The 16,715-nt window shown below is 42.3% G+C and overlaps 1 protein-coding gene across 1 annotated transcript in view; it reads right to left on the bottom strand.

Moving 5' to 3' along the window:
- DCC (DCC netrin 1 receptor) overlaps positions 1-16,715 on the bottom strand; it is a 364,131-nt gene that overhangs the window by 282,656 nt on the left and 64,760 nt on the right. Inside the window, exons 3-4 of the mRNA XM_075740931.1 lie at positions 9,746-9,896; positions 9,271-9,407 (exon numbers count right to left, since the gene is read on the bottom strand). Of these exons, the coding sequence (XP_075597046.1) occupies positions 9,271-9,407; positions 9,746-9,896 (288 nt within the window). The remainder of the gene's footprint in view (positions 1-9,270; positions 9,408-9,745; positions 9,897-16,715) is intronic.

The raw sequence follows: 16,715 nt of genomic DNA, 5'->3' as shown, positions 1-16,715 counted from the left end.
ATTTGCTCAAAAGACTTTTGAGAGTCTCTCCCTCGCAACTGGAATATACGTACTTCACATGCTGAATCTGAGTAGGCTCAAAGTCCCAAGTGGTTTTAACAGATCGCCACTACTGCGAGCTGTAAATACTTTCCCAGCAAGCCGCAAGCGTACCGCTGAAGCCGGCATAAAACACTTTTAGGAATCTGAAGAACAGCAAAAGCTGGGAAAAGCCGCGGGAATATCGCTTAGATACATTCGTTACGAATAACAGACATTTTTCAGTCTTGGACACTCTCCTGCCTTCTTTTTTAATAATTGAATTTTGGCAGCTGCATTAATTCGCGTTAACTATGTAGTTTAATGGGAACTACTCCATAACTGAGTGCAGTTCACCATTCATTTAATTTAGGACCTTTTATAACCATTAATCAAACCGATGGCCAATCGCTCTTGTCACGCTGAATCAAACCAGAGCCAGAAGGCAAAGGGAACAAAAAAAAAAAAAAAGGTCTAACGAACACTGCCATTCATCTCGTGTTATAAATAGAGCACGGAGGGAATCACAGCGGCATGCAAGCGCAGTGATGCCAACTTTCCTCTTACCTGTGAAACTCTGCCCTGACTCTGATTTTAAAGATGTGACATTTCAGCAGGGGGGAGGAGGGGGAAGATTTTTGCCCTCCATCAGCAAAGCTGCTCTGCTAACGATAAAAAGGGTGACGCAAATCAGGCTGGAAGGGATCAGGAGAAATCACAGCCCAGAACGGGATCTGCTGTCATTCACTCACGCCTGCTAACTGCCTGCGCAACCACACGCATCTGTTTGCAAACTAAAAGCAGTTCTAATATGCAGACAGAGAAGTTATTTATTCATTTTTAAATGACAGGAGTGTGCTCTGCAATGAGATCTATGTATTTAGACTGTACCAGGGTGACTTGCTCTCAAGCACTTTGCTGCACAAAGTGCTCTGGAGAGCTCGGGAATAGAGAACAAACCTCTCCAAGGGCAAAAGAAACCACTTCTTTTGTTACAACATATATTCACGCACTTCTCAATTTATAGTACAAGAGCTAAAAGATTATTCTCAGAAGTAAGCCAGCTGTAGGCTCTTCTCTCCATTGAGATAAAGAAACCAGCTAGAAAGTCAGAGCCAAACAGCCGAGGGTCAGGTTAAGTATTGGGAACCAGGGAGCTTTCTGCTTAAAACGTTTAGTTCTAAAAAGAAAAAAAAAAGTTGTGGTTTTTTTTAAAAAAAAAAAAAAAACCAAGCTGTTTAAAATGTACGTAGACATCTGTTGTTTTTATTTCTCAAATCCGACCAGCAATATGGGGAAACTCTCATTTCATTTGCGTCTTCTTTACTTGTCATTTTCAATTTTTTTTTTGGGGGGGGGGGGGGGAGAATATAACATGCTCTCATTAGAAATAGCATGGTGCTAAACTGTGCTAATGTATTCATTATAATACCATATCATGCAAGATTCCTAGCGTTATTATTAGATGATGACAGAAGCAGCTGGATGCTATAAGCAGATGCCATTGCACAGTGAAAGAAAATATACCTCTTCTCTGGGTTTTGGTGTGTTTTATCCCGTTTCATGCTCAGAAAAGACTTAATTCCTACTTAAATACCAAAATGCGCTAATTAACGCTATGCAACAATACACAGTTATAAAGTAATAGCGCTGGTGCTTTTGAAAAACAGGGAATTTATACAGAAAGTATGTATTTTTTTTTTTAATACCAATCTACGTTAAAAGTTGGTGGAACAGCAGCTATAGGTCTTCTCGTATCATATATGGCTCAGTCCTATCACCGAAGCTAAGCCTTCGCCACTACCTCCAACGCAAAAGCCTCCACTTTGAGCCTTACGTATCAACGCCGTTCAAAAACCTTCCGCGCAAAACAATTTTAAAAGAGGTATTTGGGGGTAAAATTTTGAAAAATGCAATGGACCTACACGAAGGAGGTTCTGAAACAGGCACTTCAGGCCTTGACCCCACTGAAGGTTGAGCTGACCCACAACAGCTCACCCTCATTTTTACCCCGAAGACTTTTCAGCGAGTCCACGTTAACTTTTACACGCTCGAGGTCATACCAAAATAGAAAACTTAAGTTACAGATGGCTGAAGGTATCTAGGGCAGCAAACTGTGCCATTATCGCCCGTTGGGATGGAGAACATCTCTGTCGGTCCCATGCTACAGTCAAGAGTTACACCAGCAGGACCGTGCACAAGTCCCTGGGAGGAAATGAGCCGGCAGTCACCGCGATGGCTCCGCACGTGAACACGCCGACGCTCTTGATGCTTTTGGCAGCAGCAAAACTCCCTTGTCAGAGAGAAAATAGCTTGTTAAACAAGCTACTTGGCAGAATCTCTCTGCAACTATTGCAGGCTGATCCACAAAATGAGAAGTTTAAAAATCAGACTACGCATAGATCTGGTACAGTTGGCTTCCTAACGTTCGTTCTCCCGTGGATTTAAAAGGATTTTTGTACGAATATTTCTTCCCTTAAGTATAAACCTGTAGATCATACCCAGACACAGCAATTTTCCTACGATCAGCCAAGTGAGCATCTGCATCACAGAGCTTGTTAGGTATATTTCTTCTTATTAGGATTGAATTTAAATGTCATTATCAGAAAATGGCAGCATTGGAGTTTCACTCAAGTGCTTTTTACGTGTGTCAGGTGCTGAATAAGTATTTGATACTCATGATGCATTGACAAGAATTACATTTCCAGAATGATCTCAATTAGGCACTCAACTCCCATTCCATCCATGGCAATAAAAATTAGCTGACTGTCCTTCAATCACACACCATTACCAGCGTGAGCTTCCCTTTACCTGCAAGTAGGCATTCACCTCGTTATTCACTAACTCCATTAAAGGAAAAAATCCCTCTGAACAAATTTTTCAAACTGCTCTAAAAGCAAATTAAGATATTAAACAGGACTGGGAAGGAAAAAAAAAAAAAAAAACAAACCAAACCCACGACAACCTATCTGGAAATTCTCAAAGATCAGACTGCTGTTCATTCCAGTCCAGCCCCACTACCAGTACTAGCTGGTCAGAGTAAGCTGGGAGAAACTTTGTGGTAAATAGGTATAAAATAATCAATGCTTATGTTATAACATAGTTTTATTATTATACAGAAGTGGATGTTTCTTCCTATAAAGGACTAAGTCAACCCTGAAGTTGACACCCACACAAATATATATACACACGTATTTTCTGCTTATTTATATAAAAATACAGACGCGTAGAAGAGAGACTGTTGAAATCCTATTTTCTACGGTGTTCAATGTGCTCATATCCATTAAAACAATGCCAAACCTTGACTCCATCTACCAATCTGTTGGTTCCAAAGCCATGCTCCGATAGGAAGCTCCACAGATTAATATAATGCTGTTTAAAAGGGAAAAAGAAATCATTTCATCAGCTTTAAGCTTTCCTGCGGAGATGCTAGCACTCGCGCCTACTCAAATAGTTTGTGTCTCCGAGGCGTTCAGTCATGACTTGAGTTTCTTGATTGAGGGTGCTGGATAAGCCAGTCATTCTGCTCAGCTGAACCGCTTCGTATAGTTCAAGATGTATTTAAAAAAAATAAAATAACAATTTTAAAAAAATAAATCTATCAGAGCGTCAAGCACGTTCACACGTCAAAGGAAAACTGCAAAAATTTCTGCAAAACTCTGCTGATTCCAATACTTGCACTGACTCAGCACGACTGCAGCAGTGCCAGGCATTTAGCTACGCAGATGCTACCTTGTACCCCATCTTCAAGCCTCCTATTAATAAAATAATCTTCACGCATCAGTCTCAGCAAGGACAGCCCCTTTCCCTTCCCCCCCCCCCCCCCCCCCCGCCATCCTTCAAAACTGTTGCCGCCCTTCTGTTCTTCCTCTCTTCAATCGCACCCTTCCAGAAGGCAAACCAAATCCGAGATCAAGAGCAACAGAGGAATTTACGGGAAAGACCTGGCCGGGCTCAGACGGCTTCGTCACGGAAAACCTGTGGCACTACGCGGTGCTTTGCTGTTTATGCCGGCACAGACCCCCCCCCCCCCGTTAGCGCCAAGAATTCATCATTTCCGTCACAGGGTTACACAGCTCCGCTAGCACTGCGATTTTTAATTTCCTAAGTATAAAAAAAAAAAAAAAAATCAATCCTTGAACGGAATAGCTAATGTTTTTGACATCAGCTACAGGGTACCCCCCTCCAATATTATTTTATTGTCATTACTTGAATTTAGCGCTGCGCGACCACACCGTGCTCTCCGTTACCAATGTTACTGACTTCAAAGGGAAACGTTTCAGCTTAGCTTGCATTAAATTCATTTTCAACGCTGCCCAAATGTATTCTTCCTGGATGGAAAATATAACAGGCTCCTGTAAAGCCAGTGAAAGCTATTGATTAGGTAATACATTTTTGAAATGTTCTAAATAACGGGGAGTGAACGCAGAAAGAGTTATTGATCCGTCTAATCTAGGCCAGCATCTTCATCTTAGAGAGCCTGCTTGCATTTCAGCAGGTAAACCCAATATTGCCAACAGAGCTTGGGTCGCCTGTCCCACATCCATACCCTGAAAAAGAAGTCTCTTCCCAAGGCCTACTTTAAATATTTGATTACCATATTTTCAGGTGACGGTACCATTAATTGTCTCTCATCTCAGCGAGAACTAGGTATATCTCAGCTCCATCACCTTTGTGGGAAAGCGCGCCAGAACAACACATCGGATTTTTCTACCTGCTTGACTTGACAGAGGAGCTGTAGCGATGGAAAACCTACGTGGACATGTCAGAATCAAAGTTATACGTGCAAGAAATATAATGAACGACATCTACATTTCCGTTTACACCGAACTTTTTGGTATCGAAACTTATTAGGAAAACAAATGGGAGAGAGATTGGGTTTCATGGTCATTTGTCTCATTTTTGCCTCAAGTAAAGCAGCATGGGATTTAACCGTAGATTCCTGTGCCGCTTTATCCTGCCAGCTCACATATTACAAACTGGGAGCAGAGGATAATTAAACAGTTATTTAATTATTAATAATTCTGTGCTTGGTTTCTTCAACAAGACACGAGCAAGTTTGATTTACCCCACGGTGTAGGACCACGGAGGAACGGATCCTCGGATGACTCCGATTTTCTGGAGTTCACCAGCTTGGGTAGAGCTGCTGCAATGCCCATCCACTGAAGATCTGGCCTGCTTCTCCACAGGTTTATAATAGCAGATAACCTTCCATATTTTGGAAATGATTTTTCAATGAGTACATACCAATAGGGTACATCACCGGGTTTGACTTTTAACAGTAGCAATAAGACTGTGACCGCTTTTGTAAATATTTCGGGACTGGTGCATTTGCGGGAGATCAGCTTAAGCAGCGCTCACAAAGGAAATGTTAGAAGGTTTCTCATTTTTCATGCTTTCATTGGTGTGTCAAACCACGTTATGGTGATGCAGGCTTCCTTCTTAATGCTACTCTCTACCTAAGTGATCCCCGCCTGCTTTATTCAGTACTTTCCATGACCTTGATCTCTGAATAACCATTTTGCTACAGGAATTTATGCGGCAGAGTCAGAAGTAAAACAAGGAAAAACTGATTTGACCAAGATGCACGGCGCTTACAATCGTTCAATTCTTGTCAAAAAGACCGAGGTGATTTTATAAGCCACTTGTCTCACGTGGCCTCGCTTTTGACGTAGCTTTTCTTCCGCGATGGCAAACAAAAACCAGTGCTAAACCCACTTCGTGTTAAAAACTCCCTAGTAAAGGGCATTTGCATAGGAAAAAAACCGCTTCCAACTTGCAGCCAAGTTGTTTGTAGCTTATACATATGGATGCTCAGTAAAAGTCAGCAACAGTCTTTTTCTGCAAACTCCATCTTTCTGATCCAGTTGGGGTTTGGTTTTTGGGGGTTTTTTTTGCTTTTTGCTACTACTTTCTCTTACTTTAGGCAGTGACCTAAATGTATCTCAAACCGGCGTTCCCGATCCAACTCTACCAGAAAACTGTTCCCTTCTTAAGGAACATCTCAGGAAAAGAAGATTTAAAAAATATATATATTACCTCAATCTTGATCCATTTAAAAACAGTTGCCTGATTCAAAGGCATCGATAGTGTAATTCTGAATATAGGCATTATTATGCAAAAAATAGTTGACAAAACTCTCAACTTTCAGAAGAGACAGTGCTCTCCCCGTCCCGTATCGGTACAAATACTGTTTGCTCTTTGATGCTACTAAGGGACAAGCCAAACGCTAAGCAGGAAGAAGAAAGAAACGATGTATGACGGCATATCAGCGCATCTCTCGATTATGATCACCTATAGAAAACCGGGTTTACGAATTAGATCTCTCCTGAAATCCCGAGCATTTAGCCCACCGCCAAAGCGGGCTGCAATCAGAGTGAGATCCCACAAGTAGGTATAGGGTACGGAAAGATTTTTATTTTTTTTTTCTCTCCTGGATTTCTGTGTTCTTCGGAATATTTAGGGAGTTGGGGTGTGGGGGGGGTTCTTTGCTAAAACAGCTAAGGAGACTTTCAGTCTTGCTTAACAATACGTGAAACAAAAAAGCTGTATTGAAAAACCCTCAGAAACCCAAAATACACTTCTGAAAGCTAAAAAATAGTTAGAAAATAATTGTAGTTGATGCTGGTTAACACATTTAATCATCTCCAAACGTTTGTTTAAACACTAAGCTCTTTGAAGCTACCAAGCACGCAGGTGATTTAGATAGTACCTAATCTGCACCGGACCGTTTAATTTTCATTACACAGGGAGATGCAGCCAAAATATTGCCAAAAGGCCACAATACAAAATTAAAATTTAGCAAAATGTATCATCTCTTCTTGCAAATTCATTCACCTCTTCCAGTTTTAGGCCTATGTCCAACGCAGAAGGGGTTATTTTTAGCTCTTCAGAAGACCTAATAGGAACTTCATTGCAAAACACGCTTTGTTTCTTGCAAATAGCCTCATTATTTAAAAGATCAAAAGCATCTTGCTACCATGTGATGTAACTACCTTTGATCTGATGTTGTCTACTCAGACTTCAGAGGAGATAATGATTGGACTGTTATATTTTTTGCACTCTGACTGCAAATGTCTCATCCCTCTTTGCGCTACAGATACATTAACAATTAAAAGATTACATCGGTATTAAAAAATACGAGTCTTTCAACAAAAAACCGATGGGCAATTTACAGTTTGTTAAATAACCGAGCATACTGACGCCAAGGAAACACACAGAAATATCTGCATTTGTATCTAGCAAAAGAAGAAAATAAAACTATCAAGTAATTCTGCTTACGAGACGTAATGATTACATGAGAAATTTGAGCGCATTTGAGAGTTTCCTACTGGTAAGGACGGATTCAACAAATAAACAGATTCTGAGCAAGTTCGTAGCCATGGTATATTGCTCTGGAAAGCCAGATATCAGGGGATTGCTTTCATCATCTCTCCAGTTTAGTCGTGTAATTTCTTTTGAATCCTTTGAACATTTTCCATTATTAATACAAACATACACGAGCACGATGTTTCATTTTCAGTTCAGTCTGTCACAAATGAGTGATCTACTCAGGAAATTAAGACGTGTACATCAGTACTGTGCCTAAGTTGCAGCTCCATTCCCCCCCCCATTTGTTCTGTATTTGTGAATCCCATATATGAAGAGAAACTTTACCAAAGAAATCTTTGATCTACCAACAGGGTGAATACAATTGCATCGTGCCATGGCGATGCAGTTTTAGTTTCCCCTTGAGACCGCACAGAGTCAGCAGTTGTGGCATCTTCCATCTTTATGTAAGTCTAGCATTCTGCTTAGCACTAATTTGGCATTCTCTCGTCTTCTCTTAGAGATTTTCATCATCTCATTCATCCTTACAGTTGCGTCACATACCGTCAACGTGCATGAAAATTTACGGACCTTTAATTTCTACGTGACACGCAGCAAGAAGGCATAACGAAGCCAAAGCTAGATGCATTACAGGCTGAAAGCAGGAATAAATTTTTCAAAACGTACATAAAGGACTTAGCTACAAAAGTCCCATTAATTTTCACGATAACTACACGGTCAGAAACTATCCAATGATCCTCCAGCCAGAGGTGCTCTTACCAGTAGATATTGCAACCTAGTGTTGGGGTGAAATGTCAGCGTAATTTATGTCTGCTTCTCAAACAACAACTAGTCACCTGCTGCGCACTAGATTTTGAAATCAACTGATGTCAGGCAAAGTATACTGCCCAACAACTTACCTGCCTTTTCAATATTTGATTCCTTATAATGAAAACAATTCCATAATAAATGAACTTCCACAATTACAAAGCCACAGTTTTATTTTTAACCAGTAAAACAAATGTATTAATGCACCTAAATAGAACTGAACCCTCCATCACCAGTAATTATTGTATTTTATTATGGCTTGATAAAAGGATATTGTTATACAAGCACTGAATGTCCTATAATCCAAATTAAGGCTCTATTCACTAATGAAAGTATTTTTCACGCATAAGCTTTAAAGCCAGAATGCAAAATGAACAGCACATTGAAATATGTTATTGTTTGACTACGCATTAACTATGTCGTTCTTTAGATCTGACTGAATAACACTAATGTACTCTGCTATTGTTCAATGGTTTAAATAAAGAAAAAAAGAAAAAAGGCAGCTATTAAACATATTTTGGATTCCATTAATATTTGCCATGAGAAAGGAGCGAGGGGGGGCGGGGAGCAGGTTCTGTTGGGAGGGTGCTTTCATAGGATTTAACAGTGGGAACCTTCCAAGCATCACTGCCGAGTGAGGACTTCCACAAATTGACTTGGACTTTTGTTAAGTTGGTGACAAGACGCTAAATACATTGATGATTCTTATCTTACCACGTTGACTGCTCATGACATAAAAAAAAACAACGCAGCTCCAAACCTGATTTTCAACCTGCTGTGCATTGACACCGTGCACAATGGGGATGTCCATTGTAATGCCAAAAATATGGCTTCAGGAAGGAGAAACAAAGGGAAAGGACCATGTACAGAAGGCAGTAGCAATTAGCAGCTGATACCATAAGGTGTTTGGCAACAGCGAGGCTATCGGGCACGGTGGAAGGTATTCAAAGATTTACAAGGCTCAGTTTCCATGGGTGTGAACGCCGGATCCAAGCGGGGAAGGGACTTGTACAAGTTGCAATTATTTGGAGTTCTGAAAAATTAAGTCATTGTGGAAAAGGGACTAATTCAAAATGGTCTTGGAAAAGCAAAAGCGGGCGCAGTTCATGTACTCACCCATCACTGACAGCTCTGCAGAGCCACTGCTGTTCTCGTTTTTGTAGGTGACTACGCACATGTACGTCCCAGAATCGTCGTCAGTCACGTTTGATATGAGTAAGTTACTGCCAGCCAGTAAGGAATACTTTTTGGACCTGAAACATTGACAACACAGGTCCACAATGTGTTAAGGTGCTATATCTAGAAAAATACACACAGTAAATTATGCTGTAAGTAATTCTCAGCTGTGATTTTTGCTGTTAATAGCTTTACACTTCCATTTTAAATACCGGCCAGGTGACATTTATGATCAAATTCCACCCTCAGATTTGGTGCAGAGATGAGTTATAGCAGCAGGCAAGAGACACGTCCAGTCTCATTATTACGTAGGAGGAAAATCTCCGAGTCCATCCCGTTGAATTTAAAGCATTACTCAGTGGTTTGCTCAAGGAAACGTAACATTAGGTACGCGACCCACGGAGGATTGAGCTACCTGATGGGGAGCACTTCATCTCCTCGCAGCCACGTGAAGGTGGGAGGGGGGTACCCAGAGACGCAGCACTCCAGAACAGCATCCTTCCCTTCCATGGCCACCACGTTTGACGGTCGCTGCAGGAAAAACTGCTCTCTGTGCAAACCTGGATCTACGAGAACAAAAGAAACAGTTATCATCCGTTAAAAAAAACCAAAAAACCCAACAAAACAAAACAACATTCTTCTGGTTGGGATTGGGGAATGTAAAATGACTGATTAACAACGGACTCAAGAGACCACAGCTTTCGCAGATTCTTACTGATGGGGAAAAAAAAAAAAGAAAATCACAATACGGACATATAAAAAGTATATCAAAACGGCAATCTTGGAGCTGCTTACAGGTCAAACCCAAGGAAGCAATTTGAAGGCAGAAGAATATCAGCTTTTGGGGAAGTGCGAAAGGACTGTTTATAGCCTGGTATTAAAGTCAGGTCTTGGAAAGCCACAGGAAAAGGCAGAGGCGCAGCAAGAAAAGACAGAGAGATACGTAAGGTTAAGAGTGGTACTGGATTAACGACACTATTTTGGAGTTGCAAGAGGGAAGTTCGCACAAACAGTGGGTGAGAGAAGACAAGGAAAGCTTCAAGAAAATGAAGGCAGAAGTAACTTGAAAAATCTGAATCAAGAAGGAATAATTAGAAAGATTAGCGCCCCAAATTCTCCTTTGCCTGAGCGAAGGCGTCCGCACGACACCCTGCGTGTCGGGGGCTAAGCCCTAGACACCCACCTGTGGGCAGCTAAGCTGAGCTCAGGGTGCCTGCTTTAGGATGAGCTAAATCTCTGCCTCCGACCGCCACGGGTGGATCGCCACCGACCAGGGGACAACCGAGACCCAAATCCCAGCCATTGTGCCTGAAATACCAGCAAACAGAACCATACGCCAAGGCAATCAGTTGGGTTGGTTTGCTTCTTAATGAATCTGTTCCTTCTCGAGAAAATGACTTCATTTTCTTATCACAGATGTTGAAACAAATGTGCTGGACTACAGCCATTAAACATTACTCCTTGTTTCCTGACACAAACATCAAAATTACACAATATAAACGAATATTCCCACCAAATTAACAACTACAAAATCTTCCAGGATCATCTCCAAGTAATTAGCTGGTTCTCCCGTACAAGTAGAAAGAAACTGTAACTAGCCGCGTGCGTTTGCTATGGATTTACAACAGCAGCATATTTCAACTTCTTAGTGCAACCAGATGGACATGCAATTCCCAGCCATCAGCGAGCGCAACCGATGCAGAAGTTATCACGTACAACTCAATAGCTTCAATCTGCGAAGACATCCCAGTTGATCACAGCGACGCCTTTGGCCTGTGAATTGCGTAGTATCTCTTGCAATAACCACAAATTACCTTAACCTACACCATTAAACATATGGTAGCTAACTACCAGAAAACCAAAGCTGTTTTGGTTGGTTGGGTTTTTTTTGTTGTTGTTGTTTCTTTTAATTTATTTTTAAGTCAGTTGTCCAAACATGAAAACAAATATGCAAAAACAAAGAGCAAACAAAATCCGTAAATAGCATCCAGATCTTAATACGGGAGCGTCTCCTTCCTTTCAAAAGCACTTAGCTCTGAAATCACAAAGAGGTCGTCGTCTATTTAAAATCACAATCCTAGTTAGGATGGAAGATGCGAGCAGCGGTAAGAAGCGCAGCAATAAAAATATAGGGAACATGACATCAATGAAGGTTAAATTTGAAGTTTGAAAAAGACGACGATTGATAATTGAAACCGTAGGCATTAGTAGAATATGTTTAGCTGGGAGGGTTCTTCGAATACATCCGGAACAAATGGAATTCCAGAGCTGGTATAGGCTGGATATTAGACAAAGCTGCAAAATCCTAAAGGAGACAAAAGTAGCTCGATACACATTGCTGTTCTGTACTTGGAAAAAAGCAGGATAGCCCATTCACATTTTATAGTGGTATGAAACACACTTTTATTGTATTGAAGACTAGAAACAACATTCATGAGTCATTACTATTGTCTTAACTCCTCCACTGAAAATAATGGCTTCATTGTAACCGTCAGCAATCTGAAGATCGGTTAAGGACTAGCATAGATTAAAGCAAGACCATTCTTCAACCCAAATGAACAATAACATTTTATTTGGGATTTTTCCTCCCTCCTGTAATTTGCCTGGCAAAATTTTCGATGTTCCTAAGGGACATAATAGAATTTACACCCCAATCAAAGTTAAAACTGTTAGCGTTAAGGTGCACAAGCAGACAGCTAGAGCAAGCCCAGGGTTAAACTAAGAGGGTACCAACATGAGAATCTGCTGAGCACTGGAAGGGGAAAGTCAGTGTCCAACACCAAACTGGGGCCTTCAACTGTTAGACAATCATGGCAGATGACAGAGAATGGACTCAAAGGTAGGTAACTATTTTTTATTATTATGTTGGGATCCCCCAACTGACTTGAAATCATCAAAAAATGCTTTAGTCTAAAATGTATTTCAAGTTAGTTTTTCATTTAATGGGTAGCTACATATCGTTTCAGCATGAGTGCAAACCACTGCTACACATCCCCGTACCATATCTCTGCTTTTATCTCCGCTAAAGCTCACATTTAATAATCACCTTGTCGCTTGCTTAGTTCCGTCTTCCAACACTACCTCTCGTCTGGGATGGCTCCTTTTGCCTCCAGCAGCCAAGTGCAACATGGCAGCGCCTTGGGCTGGCTGCCGCTCACCTGCTCTGCAGAGAAACGTCCCATTGCCTGGAGGAAGAAGAGGGTCCCGTGCTCTGCCGTAGCACCGCTACCGCCTGCTCTTCATCGTTTCCATCTCTTGCTCCATTCAAGACTCCCAAACTGAAGCCTAAGCTTGCATTTGAACTTTTCTGAACTCCCTAATGCTCTAGCTGCTAGTTGACAAGGCGACATCTTCTCTACATCCCTCTTTCATCTGCAGATGTGGCTCAAAAGCAGATGGAAACCAAATGTGTCAGGTATGAAGCAACGTTTTGCTGCTTGATTTATAGTTGAGTGAGGGGTGCAGGGTACTGTCAAAGTTAGCAGCTTAAAGCCACACAGAGAATTAAAAGAAAATATCTGTTACAAGAAGGAAAAAATAGAAAATATCTTATACTTTTCAGAAAATAATAGAAGGGAGAGAGTTGTGGTTTCAAACCCAGGAAGATCAGAACTTGCACATTATTCAGGCAAGTCCCCAGCAAGGGCTGAGCCTCCAAGAGGTGGCAGCTGTGCCCTTAGGTGTCACGGGTGGCAAGCAGCACCGACTGTACCGAGCACAGCCCACAAATTGCAACCGCAGTCAGCCCTTACGGCCGTGCGGTGAAGGTTAGCATCGGTTTTACTACCAGCAGGGTCTGGATGGAATAACTAGAACATTTTGTTTAAGCATCAAGAAGGAAACCCACAGCTTTCATGACATGAAAAGCTAGTTACGTGCTATCACAGACCATCGAAGTTGGCATTTCAGAACCTCTGGCTTTGTGCCACCTTCCAAAAAAACAGAGGCGGTCTAAAACCAGATTTCAGGAGCTAGGACACAAAAGGCGGTGTTATCCGAAGCTACAATTACTTTACCATAACCTTACAAGGAACCAAGGAGTCTCCAAAGGCACTCCTTTCCTTAGGGTGGACATCCACAAGTTCAGATCCACCTCAAGCAAGAGGATGGTGTTGGACATTAAAAGAATTCATTGACCAAAAAGACTGGGGGACCACAGACTGCAAACCTCTGCAGCAGAGTGTCATACTGAAAGTGGCACGGTCTCCACCCACTTATGCTTGGCAGGGGAAAAAATAAAATAATTACAAAATAAATCAATCACTGAACATGTTCTGGGTAAACCCTACAAAACTATACATCAGTGACAGAACAGACTTTGTGAAGAACTTGGGTCTTTTTGTGAGCTAAAGGAAGCAGTACCCATCTAGTGCCCAGGCAGCAATTTCAGTATTTGGTTTGGACTTGCCTGATAAAACTCCTCCCTGTTGCACCAGCGCAACCAGTTATTTCCAGCTAATAAAAAAAAAATATCAGTCCAGCAAATTAGATTTTTACTTTAGAGAGAAAAGAAAAACAAGTGAGGAGATTTCAAGACTAAAGGGCCATTAAATCTTGTTTCTTGTCTAGGACAGGTCACAGAATCACACCCATCCTGAGCTCAAAAGCATGTTTGAATAAAGTGCATTCTTCAGGAAGGCATCCAGGCCTGATTATAGAGATATCCACAGTCTCGTTAAGCCCTTCTCCACTTGATTAAAGAGCACTCAGTGTATTCTCCTTGACAAGGTACTTGTGCACCATAATCAAGCCCACATAATCAACCAACTATGGACTAGCTTTAGCAGATGAGAAATTCTTTGCATGAAGCCCTGGCTCCACTGGAGGCACTGACTTCATTACAGCCATGACTGAATCACTCACGCACCAACGTGTCATTTGCGGCCCGAGGTCACAGTTGCAATGTCCCCATCCATGGGGACGTGACAGGACACCTCTTGGCCTTCTTCAGCATTAGAATCATAGAATGGTTTGGGTTGGAAGGGACCTCAAAGCCCATCCAGTTCCAACCCCCCTGCCATGGGCAGGGACCCCCTCCACTAGCCCAGGTTGCCCAAAGCCCCATCCAACCTGGCCTTGACCACTGCCAGGGAGCCAGGGGCAGCCCCAGCTTCTCGGGGCAACCTGTGCCAGGGCCTCAGCACCCTCACAGGGAAGAACTTCTGCCTCCCATCCCATCTCCATCTCCCCTCCTGCAGCTTCAGGCCATCCCCCTTGGCCTGTCACTCCCTGCCCTTGGCACCAGCCCCTCTCCAGCTTTCCTGGAGCCCCTGCAGGGACTGGAAGGGGCTCTAAGGTCTCCCCGCAGCCTTCTCTTCTCCAGGCTGAACAACCCCAACTCTCTCAGCCTGTCTCCAGAGCAGAGGTGCTCCAGCCCTCGCATCATCTCCGTGGCCTCTTCTGGACTCGCTCCAACAGCTCCATGTCCTTCTTGTCCTGGGGACCCCCGAGCTGGACGCAGCACTGCAGGGGGGTCTCACCAGGGCAGAGCAGAGGGACAGGATCACCTCCCTCGACCTGCTGGTGATGCAGCCCAGGACACGGTTGGCTTTCTGGTGTGTGAGTGCATGCTGCTGGCTCATGTTGAGCTTCTCATCAATCAATACCCCCAAGTCCTTCACCTCAGGGCTGCTTTCAATCCATTCCTCGCCCAGCCTGTAGTTGTGCTTGGGATTGTGCCGACCCGCGTGCAGAACCTTGCACTTGGCCTTGTTGAACTTCATGTGGTTCTCACGGGCCCACCTCTCCAGCCTGTCCAGGTCCCTCTGGATGGCATCCCTTCCCTCCAGCCTAACACACCACGCAGCTTGGTCTACGATTTTTAAGCTAACTGGATTTTCAACCAAAGCACTAGACTGGGAGGACGGGGAGCAAGTTGCTCCCGCCAAGGTGGCCACAGCCACCCACACACTCAGAACCTGATGCTGGACCAGCAAGGGCTACGCTGACTTCCCAGCCTGGAGAGCACCTATGGCATTGCTGGCATTTGTTGATTTTATTTTAACAAATTTCTATATATTAATGTTTAAGAAGGAACCGATACACCTAAACCCAATTCTGAAGCAGTGAGATGCAAGAACTTATTTTCCCCAAACAAAGCAAAACCTCTCGTTTCATATTTAGCATTTTGCTTGAGCAGACAATGTGCAGTAATGAGGTACACATTTTCCATGCTCGTTAAATCAATGACACAGTTGAAATTCAGAACCACAAACAGGATCTGCAAATGTGTATGCAATTTTGATTGTCCCCATTGCACTGATGTCCGAGAATACCACACTATTTGCAAAAAAAAAAATATATACCTTTACAAAGCCTTATTAGAATAAGGCATTTTATCTCTTTTTTTATAGATGGTTAACGGAGTAAATTGAGATATTTTCTACCTTAACTATGGACATATATGTGTTCTGCAGCAGGGAAAGATCTTGAATTATTTTTTTTTCTCATTCCTATATCAAAGGCATAGCTTCCATCACATTTTAGCAGCGTACTTTACAGTCAATCACTGATCGTTCCCCCAACGAACCCTCAGATTTGTGTCAATATGTCAATTGGTAAGAGTTGAGGATGTATTTAATTCTCCTACCAAACTGGTCTTAAAGCAAGCGTAACTCAAGACGTTGCAATTTATTTGTGTCTCCCAAGGAAAAATGAAGTTGCAAGCAGTTCACTTGGATTCAGCAATACAGATACAGCTCTTTCCGCACTCGAGGAGAAAAATGTTACTGCAGTATTTTAGCTACATTAGATATCGGGGAGGGGGAAGGAAATGCTCTCGTAAAAGTGCGTTGCATCCTGCTGTATGGCACCTCACTGTGCTAAGCTACTTTGTGCTACGCTGCATTTGTAAGCGTTGTTCAACTGACAAAAGACTCCCATCGTATCATATCCAGGAATTTTTTTTCTAAACGTATTTGGATAATATTGTACTTTGCCAGTACAATTTTATTTTTTTATTGCGGTAGTTTTTATATTGCAAATTGCAGAACTGAGATGCCTCTAATGTGACACTGATGTGATGGAATATAGAACACATTTCTAAATTTGATTAAAAAAGATAAAGATTTACACTGAATAAAACCCAATTTTGCTCTCTGCTGTCAGTGAAGAAAGGCCAGCAAAATTCCCCAACCTGATCTCACCCTCATGCCTAGAGGCTGAACACTTAATCCCAAGGAGAAAGCAAGGGTTATGCGTGAACAGCGTTAGAGGAATCTGTCATTAAAATGATACCGATCTCTCAATATACAGAATGCATTAAAATGTATAACCCGAATGCAGTTCCTACTTTGGGATTTTGCTTTTTTGCCTCCACCTCCCAACCTCTTTGCTAGCATTTTTTTTTATTTTTTTTTTTAAATTTGCTCCATCCCTTCTGCCCC

Source organism: Balearica regulorum, chromosome Z (genome assembly GCF_011004875.1).
Source record: "Balearica regulorum gibbericeps isolate bBalReg1 chromosome Z, bBalReg1.pri, whole genome shotgun sequence".
NCBI lineage: Eukaryota > Metazoa > Chordata > Aves > Gruiformes > Gruidae > Balearica > Balearica regulorum.
Note: the sequence above shows the minus strand (reverse complement) of the source record. Positions and strands in the feature narration are given on the sequence as shown.